The 23,503-nt window shown below is 44.3% G+C and overlaps 1 protein-coding gene across 2 annotated transcripts in view; it reads left to right on the top strand.

The window, feature by feature from the left end:
• The window catches only part of TMPRSS6 (transmembrane serine protease 6), a 49,712-nt gene that overhangs the window by 22,629 nt on the left and 3,580 nt on the right, over nt 1-23,503 (top strand). For both annotated transcript variants that reach the window (XM_043968595.1, XM_043968594.1), the window contains 5 exons: nt 15,628-15,773; nt 17,239-17,337; nt 18,253-18,366; nt 18,614-18,730; nt 20,674-20,842. In XM_043968595.1, coding sequence (XP_043824530.1) covers nt 15,628-15,773; nt 17,239-17,337; nt 18,253-18,366; nt 18,614-18,730; nt 20,674-20,842 — 645 coding nt within the window. The remainder of the gene's footprint in view (nt 1-15,627; nt 15,774-17,238; nt 17,338-18,252; nt 18,367-18,613; nt 18,731-20,673; nt 20,843-23,503) is intronic.

Here is a 23,503-nt window from a genome sequence, read left to right as displayed (position 1 = left end):
TACCTCCGAGCACAGACACAGAGTAGTAGCTTAATAAACCTTGAGTTTAACAATATAGATTCTTAGATAGAGATAGATAGAGAGATAGATATAGATAGACAGACAGACAGACAGACAGACAGACAGACAGACAGACAGACAGATAGATAGATAGATAGATAGATAGATAGATAGATAGATAGATAGATAGATGGACAGACAGATAGACAGATAAGGCAGACAGAGAGGTTAAGGACTTCCTCAGAGTCATGTAATTAGTAAATGTCTAGATGGGATTACCACTAAAGTCTTCTGGACTCCAGTCCATCACTCTCTCTACTTCACCACACTCCTTTCAGCCTCACACTGAACCTTGTCAGGAGCTTCATCACCCCCATGTTAATCAGTTAAGCAGTTCCTAAGTGCCCAGTGGGTACCAGGTAAGGAGCAGTGGATAATAATAGGTGATGTTTATAGAATATTTTAAGGTCTGCAAAATGCATTGTATTTCATGTGATCCTCACAACCATTCTGGGAGGGAAGTATTATTATCTACAAACTGAGGCAGGTTAAGCAACTTACCCAGATTCCCAAAGATAGTAGGTATCTGTGGCTGGATTTGAAATTGGGTCTTTCCTGCCTGAGATAGTACTCTATTTACTGTTCCACCAGTCGCCTCGGAGAGTCAGACTCCCAGCTAGGGATGCAGTTCTCAGACAGAAGCTGGCTATGTGATCCTGAGTAAATCCTTTAACTCTTTAACCTGATGAGGGGAAATGCCGGGGGAAATGTCCCACTCCAGGGGAATCTTTAGAACAAGAGTTGCCCACAGTGTTCCTCTTCCAGCCCACTCTAGAAGCCCCAGCACCTCAATGTCACCAGGGATGCCAAGTCTCCCAGCTGGGGGTTAGATGGTGGCCAACATTCATTCATTTCAGAGATCTGGATTCTAAATGTAGCTTTGCCACATTTGATGGATGAACTAACCTCTCTGGGCCTCAGTGTCATTCTCTGCCTAGTAAGTAGGTTGGACCAAACAATCCCTTTCAATTTTGACATTAATTTTCTATTCTAAGTTCCCTCCCAGCTCTGACATCCCCTGTTCTAAGGCTCCTCCCAGCCCTGACATCCCCTGTTCTAAGGCTCCTCCCAGCTCTGACTTTGTCCATTTTCACATTCTTTGACACTATGCATTCTTCCATTCATCTGGCAGTGTCTGAATCATTCCTTTGCCATTTCATCATAGGGTACTCGGCCCCGTGTTATCCCTGCTTCACAGATCTCAGTCCTCCACCTCGATTTGCTTATTCCTTCAACAAATTTATTAAGCACCTACTGAATGACTGGCATTGTGTTAGACACCTAAAGAGCCACAAAGATAAAGAAGATATAGTCTCTCCCCTCAAGGATCTCATCTTCTATTAGGGAGATAAGAGAAGGAAGCGGATCAGTGCATATTAATTGGCATGAGAGAAGTACAAAGTATTGGGAGAGCTCAGAGGACAGAAAGCTTGGATGGCTTTGTGGAAAAGGGTGTGGAAGGATATGGAGGATTCTGACAGGTAGAAATTGGCGGGGGTGGGAGAAGAACGGGAGGAACGGCACCCTGGGCAGAGGGAATAATGTGGCCAAAGTCACTGAGGTTAGAAAGTTTGGGGAGCAGCGTAAATGGTTTTGGATGGAGCGTAAAGGGCAGAGTAGAAGTCAAGGCTGGACAGATGGGTTAGGTAAGAGGATCAGAAATCTATATCTAGGGGGCAGCTAGGTGGCACAGTGGATAAAGCACTGGCCTGGATTCAGGAGGACCTGAGTTCAAATTTGGCCTCAGACATTTGACACTAGCTGTGTGACCCTGGGCAAGTCACTTAACCCTCATTGCCCCACAAAATAAACAAACAAACAAACAAACAAATAAATAAAATCTGTATCTAAAGGGGACCTCAGAGCCCATCTGCTTCCATCTCCTTATTTGATAGAGGAGGAAACTCAGGTAAAGTGACAGAAATAGTAAATAGCAGCATCAGGATTTGACCCTAAGTCCTCTGTCTTGTCTTATCTTCTTTTCATGGCACTATGTTATCTCCGTAAATGCCAGAGTGAAAAGTCTGGACTTTATCTTGGGAGCAATGGGGAGCCACAGAAGATTCTGGAACAGGACACTTATTGAATCAGAACTATTCACTTAGGGAAATTCACCAAATATACCAAGGACCCTGTAAGATTTAAAAAGTGCTTTTCTCTCAACAGCATCTTGAAGCAGGTAGGGTTAGTCATTGTACCCGCCTTCCAGATGAGAAAACTGAGACTCAGAGGAAGTGGCTTGTTCAAGGTTACACGGCTACCCTCAGAGTCCTCACTCACAGCTAAGTCTAATCTGTATGTGAAGTCCTTTCCACCACGTCATGCTGATTACCTGGAGCCTAAAGCTCATGATAGAAAATGACAAAGGTTTCACTTTCCAACATCCTTTTGAGGTCAGCATTGTAAGTATTATTGATCCCCATTTTACTGATGAGGAAACTGTGGCTCTGAAAGAGGAAGTGACTTGCCCACAATAAGATAACTGATAAGGGCAAGGGCTAGGGCTAGGAATCGAACCCAGGACTCTTCCGTCCCCATGTCCAGAGTTCACTATACCAACAAATAGTGCCTTGCCAGATATAACAAAAGGTTACCCCAGACTAGTCCTTGGCAGCATAAGCTGATTTTGTAATGTGACAATTAAAAATATGAGGGACATACTTTCTGAATAATTTAATCATTTTATTAATAGCCTGGCAGGCTATTAATAAAAGAATGGTCAGTGGCCATGTCTCTCAGACCAAAGACCGCTAATGTGATGGGGTCAGAGTTTATATACTCTTCTAACTGTAGGAGGTCCATCACATAGGAATCAAATCTCATTGGTTGAGATGATTTGGAAATGTGTTATACTAAAATGAACTCTGGGTGAAGTCTATGTGACTTATTAGGTCAAATCTTGGCAAGAATGACATCAGAGAAAGAATCTAGACCCCTACCCAAGGTGATCAGAGTGAAATAGTTTTCACCTATGGATTGGTGGTTGTACAAGCCAAATCTCATCAGTAAAGACCTTCAGCTATCTAGACAAACAGATCTGTCTCCACCTAAGACTCCTTTGACCCAGATGAATATTACTTTCAAGAGCTTAGACCTTGGAGGAGGGTGGGGGGAGAGAGAAAGGACTAAGAAAGAAGGGAAGATCACTGGCTCCCCTGATATATAGATTATTAATAATTATTTCTCATAGTAGAAATAGTGGTGGTGGTGGTGGGAGTGGTGATAAAGAGACTTAAAAGTAGGTTGAAAAAATAATCCATGATTTCTCCCCAGAAAAGGAGATTGGATTAAGACTTTATGCCAGGTGTTGGAAGTTAAAGAAGTTAAGTATTTCTTCTTTATCATCATCAACTCTTTTCAGGAGCCTGTCCTGTCCCAGTTTGGGTCCCTCCTTTCTAGTGCAGGGTCACTCAACATGAGGACCACCAACCACTGAGCAATCAGGGGGTTTGTAAAGTTGGTTGGGGGAAAAAATACAGCTTTATTTTCCCTAACCACTAGCTGAAACTTAGCATTTCCTTTAATTGTGAATTTTTAAAAACCGATCTGATTCTGAGAAGGGGTCCATCTGCTTCAGCAGGCTGCCAAAGGCAGCAACAAGCAGTAAGCAACAAGGTTAAGAACGCTTGCACTAGTTCTTGACTGAACAACAGTCAGGCTCTCTTTGGAGAATCCCAGAATTTTAAAGCTCAAAGGGAATTCAGGGACCAACTGGTTCAACCCATACACTGAGCAGGAATCCCTTCCACAATTTCCTGAACCAGTGGTCACCACCATCTTAACTCAGGTTTTCATCACCTCTCACCTAAATGATTGCAATTAGCTTCCTAATTGGTCTCTCTGCCTCAAGTCTCTCACCCCTCTGGTCCATCCTATACACTGCTACCAAGTATTTTTCAGCTTAGCTTGTAAAGCCCTCCACGACTCAGTGTCAGTCTTTTTCCTATCTCTTTGAGCAACATTTCCTCTCTCTTCTATTTGTCTACTATCCCCCCGAACTGTCCTTCTCTCTGTTCCTCACATACCCCTTCATCTCCCATCTCCATGCCTTTGAACGAGCTGTGTCCCATAGTGGGAAATGTCCTCTTTTCTCCCTATTACCTCATAGAATCTCTCTCTTCCTTTGAGATATAACTCAAGCACTGCCCTTTACATGAAGTCTTTCCTGTCCCCCCCCCCCAACTGATAGCATCCTCTCTCCCAAAGCCCTCATTTTTGGTGAATAGTATTTTATTTCTTCCAATCACATGTAAAAACAGTTTTCAACATTCATTTTTTTTTTTTTGTGAGGCAATTGGGGTTAAGTGACTTGCCCAGGGTCACACAGCTAGTAAGTGTTAAGCGTCTGAGGCCAGATTTGAACTCAGGTACTCCTGACTCCAGGGCCAGTGCTCTATCCACTGCGCCACCTAGCTGCCCCTCAACATTCATTTTTTAATAAGCTTTTGAATTCCAAATTTTTCTCCCTCCCCAAAACGGCAAGCCATCTGGCATAGGTTATACATGTACAACCATCCAAAGCAGTTTCTTTTAGGCTACTTTGTATTAATCTCTTTATATATGTACATATTTCTGCATTCTGCATATCATTATGGAAGTACTTGCTGCCTCCCCATTAGATTGTAAACTCCTTGACAACATGGAGTTTCTTTTCTTTTTTTAAATTGATTTTCCCCATCTAACAGAGTACCTGTCACAGAGCAGGTGCTTTAAACTGCTTGTTGATTGCATGATTATAGAAATGTAGGTCATTGTTATTATCATTGTTATTGTTATTATTGTTTTTTGTTTTTTAGTGAGGCAATTGGGGTTAAGTGACTTGCCCAGGGTCACACAGCTAGTAAGTGTTAAGTGTCTGAGGCCGGATTTGAACTCAGGTATTCCTGACTCCAGGGCCGGTGCTCTATCCACTGCGCCACCTAGCTGCCCCGTTATTGTTATTATTATACTGAAAGATATGAGAAATGGTTCCAGAAGCAGAGGGTCTGGGTTCAAATCCTACCTATGTGACCATTAGGCAAATCATCTAACCTCTCTAGGCCTCATTTTCCTCCCCTGTAAAATAAGGGAATGGACTCAAGTTTCCAGGTCTAGGTCTATGATCTCATGGTCTCTACTGCCTTTTGGGGCCCCTCAGTTTGTTGGAAAGTTTTCGTGACCCAAATTGAAATCTGCTTCTCTGCCCCTTACCCTCATCACACCTGGCCCCAAGTCTTGTCCTTTGCTCCAAAACAACAATCACAGCCGGCCCCACCCTTTTCTCTTACCACAGCCCTGTGCTCCCCTCCCTCTGGCCTAAGACTTCCACATCCTTTAGGTTTCCATTTAAAATCTAAGAGGAAGAACACTGGGACTTTGGAATCCAAAGACCTGGATTCAAATCCTGCCTTTGACACAACCTAACCTTAGGCAAGTCACTTCCTCTCTGGGGTCCTGGTTTCTTCATCTAAGATAAAGCATCAGCAAGGTCCCTCTCCACATGAAATCCTCATATCCTGGGGTCTTTGGGTGGCCCTTAAATAAGCAGACCTTGGTTGTCCCTCCTTTGCCCCTGACTATGTCTCTGACCCTGAAGCTGTTTGGGCAGTGTGGAGGGAAGAGGAACATGAAAGACGATTATTTCACTTTCTGCTTGGCCTCTTCTGATTACAAAACCCTAGATTTCCCCAGTTCCTTCCTCTTCCAGTCCCACCCACGTCACCCTGGAAGTCTCTGTTTTACATCATTCTTGGTAGAACAATCTTGCCCTCTTCACATTTCTGGGTATCATGATGAGGGTGTTTCCCACCTGACCTCAAAGATGAATCTGATAGGGCAGGCCCTGAATAAGGAAACAGAGCTCAGAAAATAATGGAGACTCTGACGTCCCGAAGGAGACTAGCCCGCAAGCCATAAGCCCTTTCCTTCAGAGATGGTATTGAACAAGTAAATCGACTTGGAATCAGGAAGATTAGGTTCAATCACACTTCCACCAGGTGTGTGACCCTAGACAGTTCACTGCAACCTCTCTGTGACTCGGTTTGTTCAATCTGTATAAGGGATTGAACCCAGTGGCTTCAAAGGTCTTTTTCAGCTTTGAGTCTGTGATCCAGTGATCCCTGGCACCAGGTACCACCTAGTGGCACTGGGGCCACAGTTTTTTCTAGCGGTGACCCCTTAGGACATTGAATCGCAATCCTCCCATATCCTGGTGAATCGCAATCCTCCCATATCCTGGCTATGTGATGTCAGGCAGATCTCTCCCACTCACCAACCCTTAGTTTCCTAGTCTTTAAAATGAGAATGTTGGATCACTAAGATCCTCCTTCAATTTAATAAGCATTTATCAGATAATATTATTATATTAAGGCACCATGTTAGGAGCTAGGGGTACCTAGCAAAAACCAGTCTCTGCCTTTAGGAAGCTTACAGTCAGTTCTAAATCCTTCAATTCTGTGATCCTAGAAGGCATATGGGGGCCAGGGTGGGGGGAGAATAAGAAAAATAAGATTTGATACAACCCCCCCTTTTCAACTCCAACCCAATGGCCTTTCTAACTTTAGGACCCTTTGATCTAGAAACTCAGGGAAGATCACTCAGCATCCTTCCCACAGAACCTAAAGAAAAATAATCTCATGAACACAGTGTGCCTCATGTAGGGCCTGGAAGCTGGCCAAACTGACCAGGCAGTCACTTCCTGTCTGACCTGGGGCAGGGCACTTAACCTTTGCCTCCCTAAATTTCCCTATCTATAAGATGGGGATAATAATAGCACCTACCTCCCAGGGTTGTTGTAAGGATCATATGAAATAATGTTTGAAAAATCTTTTGGCAACCTTAATAAATGCTATTATTATTATTATTAAATTATTATCATCCTGGTTGGTTAGTCATTGTCCTTTTTTCTTTTTTTTCACTTAATAATATTTTTTCCAATTATATGTAAAGATAGTTTTCAACATTCATTTTATTATTATTATTACTATTATTAGTAGTAGTTAAAAATTATTATCATCCTGGTTGGTTAGTTGTCCTTTTTTCTTTTTTTTCCTTAGTAGTATTTTTTTCCAATTATATGTAAAGATAGTTTTCAACGTTCTTTTAAAATTATTATTATTAATTAAAAATTATTATCATTCTGGTTTGTTAGTTGTCCTTTTTTCTTTTTTTTTCCTTAATAGTATTTTTTCCAATTATATGTAAACATAGTTTTCAACGTTCTTTTGAGTTCCAAATTTTTTTCCCTCCCTCCCTTCCTTTTCCCCTCCCCAAGAGTTGTCCTTTATTCTTGAAGAAGACACAGAATGACATCACTGTTATATTATTAGTTATATTATCATCCTGGTACCTAGTTCATCAGTGGAACAGGAGACAGCAACCTTAGGCCAGTGACTTCTCCCTGGGTCTCGGTTTTCTCATCTGTAAAATGAAGGAGTGGGATTGGGAAGGGCCTCAGCTCTAGAGTTAGGGTTCAATGAATGGTCTCTGAGGTCTTTTCCAGCCCTAGGCCCTCTGCTAAACCTAGACAATCTCTCCATTCTTTTCCAGCTCTAATTTTCTATCAGTCAGCAAACATTGTATCTTGAAAATGGATTTCTGTGGATCTCTTTTGTTCTTACATCCCCAGTATTTCTCCCAGCATCCTTCCTCCTACCCCTCCCAGAGAGACTGCTCATAACGAGAAGCTTTTTTTTTTTGGGGGGGGGGGGGCAGGAAAAGAAAAAAGACAATCAGCAAAAGCAATGAACACCCAATTTGGTGAAAGCTGGTAGGAGGTGGTATCTTCTCACGCCTCTTCTCTGGGGCCAGGTCTGGTCTTGATGATTTTGCAATATCCTGCTTCAATTGTTTTGTGATGTTTGATTCTTTCCATTTACTCTGTTATGGTCATTGCATCTAATGTTTTCCTGGCTTTGCTTACCCCGCTCTTCCTTGATTCCTAGAAAAGTCTCCTGTGTTTCTCGATATTCTTTCCACATCTTGTTTCTTACAGCACAGAAATACTCTCTTACATTCATATATCACAATTTGTTTAGCTATTCCCCCAGTTCATGGCAATCTACTTTGTTTCCAGTTCTTTGCTACCCCTCCTCCCAAAAGCTTACTCTAAGTTGTTCATCCTTGGTTCAGGAAGATGACGTCTTGACTTGCGAGTGAATTGGATTTAAGCGAGGCAGGGCTGTGCAAAGTCACCAGCCTCACTCTTTCCTCCGTTATATATACAGAGACTTCTTTTTTTATCAATGACCTTCTTGGGGTGTACTCTTAGCAGTGGGATCTCTACAACAAAGGGCATCGACCTTTAAGTCACTTTATTTGTTGCTGCTGAGTCATCTCCTTTGTGTCCTCCTCTTTGTGGCCCCATTTGGAGTTTTCTTGGCAATGATACTGGAGGGGTTTGCCATTTCCTTCTCCAGATCATTTTACAGATGATCAAACTAGCAAACAGGGTTAAGTGACTTACCCAAGGTCACCCAGGTAGTACCCAGGTAGTACTACCCGGGTAGTAAGTGTCTGAGGCTAGATTCAAACTCAGGTCCTCTTGATTCCCCTATTCACTGGACCACCTAACTACCCTACTCACGTTATTTGAATAATTCCAAATTGGCAAGCATTTATTTAGTTCCTACTATGTCCCAGGAACCATACTAGATGAAGGGGCTAGAAATACAAAGAAAAAAACAATTCCTACTCTCTACCTCTGGGAGCATACATTTTAACAGAGGAACAAATGGACTTCTTTTTTCCCCCTCCCCCAGCATCCAAGGAACTCGGGGAAATTAATTGTAGGATCTACTGGAAAGGTTTCTGGGTTTGGAGTCTCAAGGTCTGGGTTCAAATCCTGACTTGCTACTTTCTGTGTGACTTCGGGTAATTCACTTGATGTCTCTGAATTACTGACATGCCCCTCCCCCCATCTTTAAAAGGAAGAGATTGGATTAGATGATTCCTAAATTCCCTTCCAGCATTCAGTCCCCCCTCTCTCCCTCCCACTCTCATGCTCCTTTGTAGCCCAGACCAAGCATGTAGGAGGGAGTGGGATGGGCAGTGGTTTGGAGCCTTGTAGCCCCTTGTGAGAACTTGCTCACCCTTAAGGTCTTTTCTTCCTTCATTTAGGTGAAGTTCACTTTCACTCTCACCACTTCCTCAGCCCCCCTCCCCCTATTTCCAGGAAAACCCCTCTGACCAGCTTCCTCTGTTTGGTTTTTTTGTTGGGTTGTTGTTGTTTTTTTGTCTGTCTACCTGTGCTCTACTCAGACATTTCCACCCAGGGCAGGCACTCACTCATGAAAGGTAAACTAAGGGACAAAAACTGCTCTGCTTCCCTGAGCCCAAGACCCAGACCCCCACAGTTAAAATCCCACCTTCTGTAAGAAGCCTTTCCCAACCTCCCTGAGTCTAGCACCTTCACCACCATTAGTTATCTCCATTTTATCCAGCCTATCTCTCGTTTGTACATAATTGTTTACAAGTCATCTCCCCATGAGTCTGGGAGCTCTTGGCGGGGAGGGGGGGGGATTTCCCCTCCCTTTCTTTGTCTCCCCAGCATTTAGTACTGTGTCTGGCCCATAGTCTGGCATGCAAATGTTTGTTAATTATTGACTAACTGTGGACTTACTGAAGATACACAGAGAATGAAACAAGCCCTATTCTCTAGGAGTTACATTTTATTCCTAAATCAAGAAATTTAGCACCTTCAAACCTTCCCTAGCCGGTCTCAATGGACAAACGGCGGATTTCCCATCTCCAGGGCAATCTGAAAGAGTGAGTGAGTGAGTGAGTGAGTGAGTGAGTGAGTGAGTGAGTGAGTGAGTGAGTGAGTGAGTGAGTGAAGGGAGAAAAAGAGAAAAGGAGGGAAGAAGGAAGGAAGGAAGGAAGGAAGGAAGGAAGGAAGGAAGGAAGGAAGGAAGGAAGGAAGGAAGGAAGGAAGGAAGGAAGGAAGGAAGGAAGGAAGGAAGGAAGGAAGGAAGGAAGGAAGGGAGGAAGGGAGGAAGGGAGGAAGGGAGGAAGGGAGGAAGGGAGGAAGGGAGGAAGGGAGGAAGGGAGGAAGGGAGGAAGGGAGGAAGGGAGGAAGGGAGGAAGGAAGGAGCATTTAAGTACTTTCTATGTGCAAAGCTCTGTACTAAGTCTTGGGTTTATAAACTGAAAGGCAAGAAATTAAAAACATGTGGGATACAATGCCATTCCTGGGGCTCTGGGGCTTCCCTGCCCTCTAGCTGAGTTGTTCTGTAATTAGTATTGGTCCGTCCCTTTTCCACAAGGATTGCTTTGGAGGCAAGCCTAGAAGAAGATCTGGTGGTCTGGAAACGCTGCTATTTCCAGGACATTTGTGCTCTGGGTAGCTGCTCTTCTCAGCACATTTGGACTCAGGGTCCCAGGCTGAGCCCACCAGGGGAAGTCTTGGTTGAAGTTATGGCAGGGGCTGCATTTTCCTGACATGTGCTGCCTCCCTCAGGATGCCTTGCTGCTTCCTCTAGGTTGGCTTACATAACCCACATATCTGTGTGTGTATATAGAGGGAAATGTGTCAATGTGTGTGTATACATATATACATGAATATCAATGCACTAGTAATCTCTGCCCCACACACACACACACACACACACACACACACACACACACACACACACACATGATTTCATCCATGTAGGAAGCTTTCTGGTGTGAAAAATCACTTTGCTTCTACACACCAGTAACCTGTTGATCTTTTAATGGGATCCTGGGAGCCTATAGAGCTATAGAAAAGGAAGGGATCTCAGAGGTCCTCCAGCTCTTTTTTTTTTTTTAAGTGAGGCAATGGGGGTTAAGTGACTTGCTCGGGGTCACACAGCTAGTAAGTGTTAAGTGTCTGAGGGTGGATTTGAACTCAGGTCCTCCTGACTCCAGGGCCAGTGCTTTATCCACTGCGCCACCTAGCTGCCCCTCTAGCTCTTTTTGCAAATGAGGAAATAGACCCAGTGAGGACAAGGACCTTTTCTCCAATGGTGGCCATTCTTGGAGTCCTTTAAAGCTTTCATGTCCATTTCTTTTCTTATTTTATCCTTAAAGAAACTCCACAAAGTTGCCAGGGGACTGTATTATTATTCCCTTTCACAGATGAAGAAACTGAGGCTCAGAGAAGAAAGATGCTGGTTAACAGTAGGTAAAGTTGTAGCCCTGCACCTCACCCCACATTGACTTTAAACTCCTTGAGGGCAGGGACTTGTCCTAGAACCTACAAAGAGATTTAAAGTATGATTTTTTTTTTAGTTGAATTGAAGTGAGTGGTGGGTCCAGGGTGGAGCCAGGGTATCTGAGTATATTTTCACCTGCATTTGCCAGTTCCTTACTAGGTCCTGAGGAAGGTAGAAATGAGACCCTAAGTCCTTAGGATTCATAATCTACCCATTTCCATCACCCTCTACCCTGTGTCAAACATTTCCCTCACAAACCATTATGGGCTTCTAGGATGAGGGCAGGTGATTGTTTGGGCTCAAATCACAGTTCTACCCCCCCACACACCCACATAGTCTAGTAATTAGAGAATTAACCACATAAGGAGGTAAAAAAGATCTGAGCTCAAACCTTCTTTGGGTCAGAAGGTGCAGAGGTATCAAAACACACAGCTTATGGGCTATATGAGGCCCACAGCTCTCGCAAATGAGGCCACAACCAGAATAAAATGTAATTAGTGAATGTTGAACGAAATAAATAAAAGTACAATATAACATAGATAATATTACATTTTAAGACTAGGTCAAAATGTGGAATATAGGGATCCTTATATACAGTTCAGTGGTCCCCATTTCTTCCGCCCCGCCCCTCCCCAGAGGCAATCGGGGTTAAATGACTTGCCCAAGGTTACATAGCCAGTAAATGTCTGAGACTGGATTTGAACTCAGGTCCTCCTGACTCCAGAGCCAGTGCTCTATCCATTGTACTACCCAACTGCCCAGGTCCCCATTTCTATTTGAGAATGACACTACTGGCTTAGAAGTTATCAAAACTCCCCCCCTCCCCCCGCTTCATGTTACAGCTGAGGAAACTGAGAACCAAAAGGTATATGTTATATTCCCAGGGTCCTAAGGGTAGTAAGCCTGACTCAGTTTCCTCCAATATGTTCGGTGGCATGGACATATATCCCATCCACCTATTTTAAGCCTGGCATACTTCATGGGCTGTATATATTTCTCAAGCCTTGACATCTGTTATCAATTATATTCGATTTTTTAATTTTTCATAAAAATACCTGGTATGCTTTAATAAATGCTTAATGCCCAAAGACTGGTGCTAAACCTTCTAATTTAAGGCAACCACACAATTTAGATTTTAAACATCACCATAAGTCTTTGAGGAATGATTCAGATCCAGGTGTTCCTGACTCCATGTTCAGAGCTCTATCCATCCCCATTATACTGAATTCTAGCTGTATGATCCTAGAAAAGTCACCTCACCTATATCAGTGCCTCAGAAAACCAAGACTACAAGTGTCAGGTCAGGTACTGAACTCACTGAGTTGTTCCCTATACCAATGCAATCCCAGATCCTCCCCAAAGTAATGTTTATTAAGAATAACAGCCCCTCCCTTCCAGCATTGTTGTGGGACTCAAATGAAATGATGCGCGTGGTGAGTTCATAGATGTGCGCTCCTTTTTGGAGACTTGCCCAGGGTTGCCCCCCAGTGGTGGTACCCAAGCAGGTACAGGTTCTGAAGCCCAAGCTGTGGGATTTTTTAGGCTCTGAGAACTGGTGGCAGGATTGCAGAATTGGAACTGGGAAGGACTCCTGGTGTCACAGAGGTCAACCCTCTCATTTTATAAGGGAAACTGAGTCCTAGAGAGAAGAAATGGCTCCACTGAGGTCACAAGCTAATAAATGGCAAAGTTGGGAGTTCAGGTCCTCTGATTCTCAAGAAGATCCAATTTGGACTCCAAGGAACCAGGTACAGATCCCAACTCTTACTGCCTGCATGACTTTGGGTAAACCACTGACCCTTTCTAAGACTCAGTTTCCATCTCTGTAAAATAAAGACTTTGGGGTACTATAACATAGTACCACTAGCCTCTAATCCAGACTCCTCTTTTTATAGGAGTGGAAAATAAAGCCTAAAGGGAAGGAATGTATTGCCCAAGTCACACATGTAGTAACTGGTAGAGCCAAGATTTGAACCCAGATCCTTGGACTTGGAATTCAGTGCTCCTATTGTGCTACTGTGCCTCTGGTCTCTAGTTCAGTCTTCTTATTGTGTAGATCTTAGAAAGTGAAGGTCAGAGAAGGTGAATTATTTCTCCAGGCCCTTTAGGGAACAAAAGGCAGACAGGACTAGAACCTGGGACTCTTGCCTTCCAACCAGTGCTCTTCCTACCAGTCCATTCTGGTTTTCCAAGGGCTTTTAGGCCCCTAGAGAATATCCCTTTTCCAATTACATAAAGGACAGATCATTGCATAAAAGCTCAATTGTCCTACCAAAGTTCTTGGAGCCCAGGCCTTACCTGAAGCCACAATCTCCCTGACAAGTTATTATCCAGCCACTATTGGAAGAGTTTTAGGGATGGGGAACTTATCACCTTCCAAAGCTGCCCTTTCATTGTCCTATCATGGCTAGCCTGTCAGGGGAATTAGAATTAAAGAGATCCCTAATTTCTTCTATCTCAACTCTGACCTAAAACATGAATCAACAAGCCTTCCCATCTAGCCTCCAACTGAAAGGCCCTAGAAACAGAGAACTCACTATTTCTCAAGGTAGCCCATGATATTTTTGGACAGCTCCAATCCTTGGGAAGCTATTATTTCTTGGGGGTTGAAATGTGTGTCTCTATATCTTCTATTCTTTAGTTCTAGGTCAAGGGGAAGAGTGTAGTAACCTAGGAATAGAAGTCATAATTTCTCCCCTAGTGATGGGAAGAAGACCCAGACATTCCCCCTTGCAGGTAATGCTCAGTGGCCAAGAGTCCTGGGAATCTGCTTGCCCATCACTATGGGAGTAGACCTACTTTCTCTCTACTTGAGGCCCATGGTGATTAACTCAATGGCCTCCCCACAAAAAATGATGAGCTAATTACCAATCCTTTCAGGAATAGTGGTTTCTTCTCACAGGCATCATTTACCACTGGGGAAGACTATATGTTCAAGGAATTCCCTGACTTTGGCTCGGAGGCACTTTAGCTGGGTTCTACCAGCTAAAGTTTCAGTGAAGTCCATGCTGGGTCAGGGAAAAAGCAGTGACATTGGGAGTAGGAAGAGTCCAGAGCTCTCCTCACTCTCCTCCTTCAGTTATTCCCTCTCTAAACTTGGCTGGAAGTACTTATGTTCCTGGGCTCATCTAAACAGGAATGAATGAATGAATGAATGAATGAATGAATGAATGAATGAATGAATGAATGAATGAATAGGACCTCCACCAGCTGGTTATTTTATCCACACCTCACAGGACAAGATTGAGTCTTCTTAACTTATCCCAAGACATTTCCTTTGGATTCCATTCCTTTGTTTTGTTTAGACCATTAAAATGTTGATAACCATCAACATAATTTCATTTCATCTAACAATTTGAAGTCCTTTCTGCTCCTTCATTACTTGATGAACTAACTGGGTGATTCAACCTGGTTTAATTAATGCCTTTGGTGGGTTGAGTGAGTGAATGAATGATTCAGTAGATGTGTTCTCACTTGATAAAGCTATCCAGTTTTTGTTATTTTGGTTGGGGTGGGGGTGATAGATAGATGGATTGGTTGGTTGGTTGCTTCAATCTACCTCCACTTTTTCATAAGTATGTATTGACCCCCATCCACTACTGGGTAGTAAGACTGGGGAATAGGTAAACAAAAGGGTATAAGAAAATGTCCCTGCCCTCCAGGAGTTTCTAGTCAGGCTAGAAAAACAACAACAACAACACACACACACATATCCTACTGGAATGATATAAGATATGGTTACATGCTAAAGTATGTAATTGGAGAATTTCAAAGTAGGAGTATGATATAGGTAATCAGGGAAGATATCCTGGAGGAGGTGGGATTTGAGAATTTTCTGCAAATATAGATGAGGAGCCTTTTCAAGAATCGAAAGCCTGATGGGAGGCTATTCCTGGTCCTCCCAGCTGCTAGTAGCTTCTCTTCCAAGATTATCTTATATTTGATTTTTCTGTGTCTTGTACATGATGATGTGTGTAAATATTATCTCCCCCAATTGATGAGGGAGGTGACCGGCTACCTGGCCCTACCTTGATCAAACCCATAAGGAAAGCACTTTGCAACCTTTAAAACAAATGTCCCTTCTGAGGATTATTAGGGGTACCACATTTCAGGAAGGGCATGGGGAAGTTGGAAAGTGGCCTCACCACTAGGGGGCATCAAGAAATGGGATGCCTGAAGGTCTATAATCTAATTCACCCACTCAACCAAGCCAGTTTTCTTATCTTTCAAGATGAGGAGAAAAAGGCCTGATGTGAAAAAGGGATCATCACATCCCCTCCACGGGACCCTGTTTATAACAAGTGATTTTAATATGTGTGTGAAATTTTCTCATTACATTAAGTCATTCCAGTGTCTTTTCCTCACCATCACTCCTTCCCTTCCTTCCTCTGACCCTCTTCTTTCTCCTCCCCAGGTTGTGTGGCCTTCGGACCCTACAAGCCTATGCTGAGAGGATCCCTGTGGTAACTTCAGCTGGCATCACCATCAACTTTACCTCTCAGATTTCCCTCACAGGCCCTGGTGTGCAGGCTCACTACAGTTTATATAATCAATCAGATCGTGAGTATGAGGAGCATGCCCACTCATGTGTTTGTGCTCAGAGGTAAAGGCAAGAGTGGAAAGGGTGTGGTCAGTCAACCATCCCTAGCAAATGCTAGGTCTTTCTATCCCAATGTTGGCTTCTAGTATCTTGAAGCCCTAATGCTGACCAATCCAAATTAGAAGTCTCCAAATACATGGCTCCTGATGAACTATGTGTCTTTTATCCAAGGAACAGCCTGATCAAATTCAAGAGCTCACCACCAGGAGGCTGGCCTCCAGATGGGAACTTCTGATCCCAGCAACTCACAAGACCCTCTATAAAGGCATAGAGGAGCTGTGATCTCCAATGATGAAGGGAGATTAAGCCCCACAGGGATGAATTGATGCTTCCTTGAAGTATTGGAGCCTGGGCATCCATGGGCCCTACCAGGAGCCCAGTCAGGGTATATGCCAGGCCCCTCCATTGGTAATATAATGACATCAATGGGGTCATTGTCAACTTTCAAGCCATATATGTGCATAACTACACCCCCCAAACAAACAAACAAACTATGCACCAATGGTAAGGTCAGTCTTTCATTATTTGACCACTTTAGTGGTCTAGGGTCATCTGCCCCACAGCATTTCCAGTCACTGGGAATCAATATCCCATGGTTCCCCCCATTTCCCAACTTCTGCTCTGAGTAGGAATTATAAATACTTAATGAAATGTGGCTTAAGAACTTTGAAAATCCTATTTCTGATTTGTTCTGATGTATCTTGCCTTCTCGTGGTACCAGAACACAAAGGAGAGGCTCTCACTCAACTTTCCTCCATGTCAGCTTATCATAATATCAGGGTTTTTTTTGAGGGGAGAAGGGAAGGGAGTCTGCAACCCTTCTGCCTCACCTTATACTTCTTAAATTCATTAGCACATGCACAAATTCAGGAAGACCTTAGTCTGAATCCTGCCTCAGATGCTAACTCTGGCCAAGTCATTTCCCATCTCTCAGCCTCAAGTTCCTCATATATAAAATGGAGATATTAATCCACCTTCCCTCAGGATTGCTGGGAAGGTCAACTATGTAAAGCATTTTGCATGCCTTAAAACACCATATAAATGTTAGCTATTGTTAGTTATTGTTATTATTCCTGAATCCTCATATTGACCAAACCAGTCCATAGTATCACCAAAGCCCAGTTGGTCAGTGTTTCAGGATTTCTGTTAAACATTTCTGCTCCTTCAGCAGCCTCAGGGCACATGAAATCGCTACTGTGTGTTACTCTGGCTTTACTTTGCTGTCCAAGAGTCCACCACCATCCTACTATGACATGAATGATGAATTGGATTTCATGGGGTCATCACCTCCATCATCATCACAGGGGAAGCAATGGGGTACAATGGATAGAGGGTCTTGGAGTCAGGAAGCTTTGGCTGTGTGTCTGCTTAGTTCTCAATGATAACGATCCTTTCTCCTCTTGCTACCTCCATGGGGTTTTCTAGCTTGTCCTGGAGAATTCCTATGTTCAGTGAATGGCCTCTGTGTGCCAGCCTGTGATGGAATCAAGGATTGCCCCAATGGCCTGGATGAGAGAAACTGCGGTGAGAGATCTTGCCCCTCCCCATGATCCCACCTTTCTCAACTCCCCACCTGATCAGAAACTACAGTCGACTAACATGGCTTGGGGCTTCCAAAACACCATTCCCAGCCTCTCAAGTTTCCACTACCTTGCCTGAGTCTCCCTCCATTTGCATCCTGCTCAGATTACCCATCTTGGCATGGTGGACACCTACTTTGGATTCTTGGAGGTTCTACCTACAGATCACAACCTCAAAAGATTACAAGTAGGGACTGAGTGGTGGGTTCTGTGTCATCCTGGCAGGGTCAGCCTGGTTAAATTCAATGAAGTTGGGGCAGCTAGGTGACTCAGTGGATAGAGCACTGGCCCTGGAGTCAGGAGTGTCTGAGTTCAAATCTGGCCTCCGACACTTAACACTTACTAGCTGTGTGACCCTGGGCAAGTCACTTAACCCCAATTACCTCACTAAAAAAAATAAATAAATAAAAATAAAATAAAGATACTCCTTACTAAATTCAGTGAAGTCCATCTTTACATTGGCCATCAGGAGAGCTTCTTTTAACACAATCCTTAATGAGTGGTCCTCCATCCTTCGATAGATGACTAAGGAGATCCTGGTAGTTTTAGCCAGAGAGCCTACTAAGGTACCTAGTAGTAGAGGGAGTGCCCGGAGCAGTGGAGTTACAGAGCTTTTGAAGAACTGAGGCACACAGCTTGGCAGCCGTAGGACCAAGACTAAAATCTGGGTCTCCTGACACCCTGTCTCCCCCTTTCTTCACCCCCCCAAGAAGAAACTCTGCCCATTACCCTGGTACTCCAGGCATAAGACCAGTGAGTCTGGGAAGGGAAACCTGTGGAAATGGTGTGAAGGGTCCAGGAATTCCTTGGATGATTTATCTAACCACTATTTGATTTCTTTCTGTGTTTTGCCTGGTAGTCTGCCCATCCACCTTCCAGTGTGAGGAAGACAGCACATGCATTCATCTGCCCAAGGTCTGTGACCAACACCTGGACTGCATCAATGGGAGCGATGAAAGGCAGTGCCATGAAGGTAGAGCCAGCGGATCCCCCACATTCATTCATTCATACATTCATTCTGTGTGAATCCAGTGTGTTCCATCAGTCTTTGTATGGCAGAATGTCCAGTCTTTCTGCCATCTCAGTCACTTTCTTCTGGAAGTGTTCTCTCTTACCAAGGTCCTTCTAAGAAGGGGTTCCCAGAATGGAACACGATACTCTCGATGTGGTCTGCTCTGGGCCACACAGAGAAAGGGAACCCTGCCTCTCTTCCCTCCCAGGGGTGCCCTGTGGAGCTTTCAAATACCAGTGTGCCGATGGGAGCTGCCTGAAGAAACCTAACCCTCAATGTGACGATAACCCTGACTGCAATGACCAATCTGATGAGCAGCACTGTGGTAAGGAGCCAAGCCAAGCTGGAGGCTGGAGGGAGTGTGTGTCTTACCTGCTTTGGGGTGAGGCCAAGAGTGGGCAGAGCATCTCAGCCTCAGAAACAGTATGAAAATAACCCTGGAGGTCAAGAGACCTGAGACCTTGCCCCAACTCTGCCACTAACTCAACTGTGTGCCCTTGAACAAGTAAGTCACTGGGCCTCTCTGGGGCCTAGCTGCCTCATCTGTAAAATGGGGGGGGGATTACCCTGGTCCTGTCCATATCAGGCCAACACTTGACAGAGTAGAGAGTTGGTCTCATAATCAGAAGTACAGGAGGTCCTGTAGTTTGCCCATCCACGTCAGTGGGATGAGAACAGCACATGCATCTAACTGCCCACCCAGAGTCTGTGATCAGCTCCTGGACTGTCAGTGGGAGGGACAAGAAGCAGGACTAGGAAGGTAGGGCTAGCAGATGCCTCAGACACATGGTGCTTGCATGGCTGTGGGCTATCTGGCTATACCTCTATCTCCATTTATCCCTCCACCTCCCTTTGCCTCTATCACTATTTATCCATCCATGGAAACCTTGATGTATTCATCCACCCACCTGGCAACATCCCTGTATCTATGTACACCTTTCTATCCATCTATTGACCCCTGCCTATTTCCACCATGGCTGAGGAGCAGTGCACCCTAGTGGTTAGAGCAGAATAAGGCTTTGGAGTCAGGAAAATGGGTCTGACACCTAGTGGCTGTTCTACTTGGCTAAGACACTTGACTGAGCCAAACCTTAATTCTCCATTTGTAAAATAAGGGCATTGCACTCAATTGCAGCTCCGAAGCTATGAACCTATGGCCTCGATATTCCATTTATCTAAATAGCAATTGGCCTTGGAGCAAATGGCTTCCTTTTGGGGGCATGGCTAGTAGCACTCCAGCGCCTTAACGGGGACCATGAGTTGAACAAATGAAACAAAGGGTTCAAAACAAAGGACCAGCAGAGCCATCATCTGCTGTCCCTGTCCAGGACCCATCCCGATCACCCACCTGTTAGGGAGGGGAATGGGAGAGGGAAGGGCAGGTTGGCCAAAGTCCCCAAGACTGGATACTGAATACTTAGATGTGTTGGGGGAAGTTTAAAGGCTAAAGAATCTTCCCCAACACTTTTTTTTTTTTTTTTTTGGGCAAGGCAATGAGGATTAAGTGACTCGCCCAGGGTCACACAGCTAGTAAGCGTCAAGTGTCTGAGGCCAGATTTGAACTCAGGTCCTCCTGAATCCAAGGCCGGTGTTTTATCCACTGCACCACCTAGCTCCCCTCCCAACACTTTTTAAATACAGTCTACACAAGGGTATGCCGGAATCACTTACACTGTTCTCTCTGGAGCTGATTGTTTTCAGTAAGAGTGCTACAAATTGGGGCTCTCTTATTTTGTGGATTGTCTGGATTTAAGAAAAGAATGGAGGAAATGGTAAGAATGCAGATTAAATTTAAAAAGGAATCACTTATATTTTTTTCTGGAGAGCTAGTTGTTAAATATTTACCTGCCCATTCCTGGCTGGGGGCCCTCCCTCCCCATGCTAATGTTGAGCAGCAGAGATGCCCCGAACCTGTTCCGGGGTGGGAACCAGGAGATGAGGAATGATGTGTACAGTGATGGAAACCTGATTATTTGATACAAGGAAGACAGAGCCACCTGAGTGTTATGTCAGGTCAGCGCCAACCCTAAGGCTCATCAAAACACATCTTCTCTTTAAGATGGTCCTGGTCCTTCAGGTAAGCATCACACACTGATGCTGATGACCTGAGTTTGAGTTCTCCTGCAGCTGTGATCCAGAGCAGGTAGCCAGAGGTGCTCCACAGATGGGCAGGAGAGTGAAGAGGGCTGTGTTCTGGTGTTGGAAAGTTGCGACTTAACCTTGCTTCTTTCTCTCTCTTCTTGCATCCCCTTGGCCCAATGGACTCAGACTGTGGGCTTCAGGCTCCTGCCACCAGAATCGTGGGGGGTGCCACATCTGTGGAGGGGGAGTGGCCATGGCAGGCCAGCTTGCAGGTGAGGGGCCGGCACATCTGCGGGGGGACCCTCGTGTCCGATCAATGGGTGGTGACGGCAGCCCACTGTTTCCAGGAAGACAGGTGAGAAACTGGAGAGGGGAAAAGGGTTATGGTCTGTGAGGAAGGGGAAGGTGGGAGGGATGACATAGCTGGAGGGGGCCATAGTGACGGAGAGGACTTAGCAAAAGCTCCCAGAAATTGGTAGCTACATGACACATTGACTAAAGCCCTGAGCTTGGACTCAAGAAGACCTGGGTTCAAATCCATCCTCAGATACTTACTAGCTGTGTGACCCTGGGCAAGTCACTTAATCTCTTCCTGTCTCAGTTTTCTCATATATAAAATGAGGATAATAATAATAATAATAATAATTCATACCAGGGTGGTTGTGAGGATCAAGTGAGTTGTCATGTAAAATGTCCCATAAATGTTAGCGATGATCATTCCTAGCCATGCAATTGTGCATAAGTTACTTGACATTTCTAAACCAGAGTTTTTCCCTATTAGAATATAAGTTCCTGGGCAGCTAGGTGGCGCAGTGGGTAGAGCACCAGCCCTGGAGTCAGCAGTACCTGAGTTCAAATCCGGCCTCAGACACTTAACACTTGCTAGCTGTGTGACCCTGGGCAAGTCACTTAACCCCAATTGCCTCACTTTAAAAAAAAAAAAAAAGAATATAAGTTCCCAGGAGCAGCTAGGTGGCACAGTGGATAAAGCACCGGCCCTGGATTCAGGAGGACCTGAGTTCAAATCTGGCCCCAGACACTTGACACTTACTAGCTGTGTGACCCTGGGCAAGTCACTTAACTCTCATTGCCCTGCAAAAATAAATAAATAAGTAAATAAATAATGTAAGTTCTCACAATGTGTTGAAAATAGTCGGCGCTTAATAAATACCTAAATTGATTGATTTCTTCAGAGACTTCTGAAGTACAGTGGAAAGAGCCTCAAATCAGTCAGGGGAGCTAGGTTAAAACCCAGGCTCAGCTGCTTGCTCCCTGTGTGACCAAGGCAAAGCCATTTCCCTTCCCTAAAACCTCAGCCTCTTCCTCCATATAATTAAAGGGCTCCACAAAATGACATCTAAGCTTTCTTCCAGCTCTTAATCTATGAAATCTTTAATGTGGTCAGTCAATACCAAGCACCAGAAACATAATGAGGATAGTGTAACTGAGACTTTGTGCTAAGGCGCTGAAATTGGAGTTCCCCAGATGTGACGCACGTATCCTAGCCAGAATATTAACTAATTTCCCCTTCTGCTTGAATCAATGTATCTCAGCTACTAATTGCAATAATTTCCTCACTATTCTTTTTGTACCCACAAAATTCACAGGGCTGGTTAAAAAAACCTTTTTCCCCCCCACATCATTAAAAAAAAGTTGATGTACTGGCACTAAGTAACAACAGTGCTAGCTGATATTCTCTCTGTCATGGGCTGAGTGTTGACTACAATCAGAGCCTGCTACTAGGTACCGGGGGAGATAATGAAAGAGAAAGCTTAGGAGGTGGTAGCTTAATATAAGGAAAACTCCCCAGTGATGACCACTGTTTCAGAATGGAATGGGTTACCAGTGGAGGTAGTGAGTTCCCCATCATGGGAGGTCTCCAAACAGAGGTTGGATGACCATTTGATGTTGTGGCATTGCAGCATAGGAGCTGGTTGGAAAAGATGGTCCCTGAGTTCTGGACCTTCTAGCTCCAAATGTCTAATTTTCTAGCATTTGTATAGGACACTATTGGTTCAAAAAGCCTTTATATCATGTATCCCATAAAATTTGCACCTATGAGGACCCCTGTAAGTGATCTGGTTCATCTCAATCTTTTTTACAGATGAGGCCACTAAGGTTGAAAGAAGGGAGAAAGACTTGTTCGAGGTCACTAAGGAAAAGTCAAGGATCAGTATAGATTTTTCTACCTCTCCTCAAAGATCAGCCAAGTGAAGGAAATGAGAAGGAAATCCACATAAGCATATTGTGCCCTAAGCTATCACCACTTTAGGGAACTCTCTAAAATTGTAAATTGGGGAGAAGGAGCCAATCTGCATCGCCAGAAGCAGTTTCCTCACTTGTATCCCTTTTATCAATGAAATCCCCGATCCAGTCCCTATACCTTTAAGGCCGACAAAGCACTTTACCTGGTAGCTCTATGGACCCTCACAAGAACCCTGGGAGGTGCTATTCTATCCCCACTTTACAGATGAGGAAACTGATGCACAGATTGGTTAATGACTTACCCAGGTGTCCAAATCACGAGTCTGGCAAAGAGCTCCAGATTCCAAGTCCCAGCATGTATTCTACATAATCCTTATTATCTTCCCTTTTAGAACATAAACTCTGTGAGGGTAGGGACTTTCATTGTTGTGTTTGAGTCTCTAGTGACTTATCCAGTGGCTACCCTGGAATAGGCATTTAATAAGTGTTTGATGACTGACTGATCAGTTGAACTTGGGTGGGTTTGATCCAGGAAGGCTTCCCAGATGAGGAGGTGATCTTAGAAAAGGGTGTTAAGAGAGAATTGGGGAGGGGGCAGCTAGGTGGCAAAGTGGATTAAAACACCAGCCCTGAATTCAGGAGGACCTGAGTTCAAATCCAGCCTCAAACACTTGAAACTTACTAGCTGTGTGACCCTGAGCAAGTCACTTAACTCTCATTGCCACCACCCCCCAAAAAAAGAGAGAATGGGGCACAAATTGGTAGAGAGAAGGGTCAGGATTCCAAGGTAGTGAAATGGCCTATGCAAAGC

The sequence above is a fragment of the Dromiciops gliroides genome, chromosome 5 (assembly GCF_019393635.1).
Source record: "Dromiciops gliroides isolate mDroGli1 chromosome 5, mDroGli1.pri, whole genome shotgun sequence".
NCBI classification, from domain to species: Eukaryota; Metazoa; Chordata; class Mammalia; order Microbiotheria; family Microbiotheriidae; genus Dromiciops; species Dromiciops gliroides.
The sequence above is the reverse complement of the archived record's forward strand: the minus strand, read 5'-3'. Positions and strand labels throughout refer to the sequence as shown.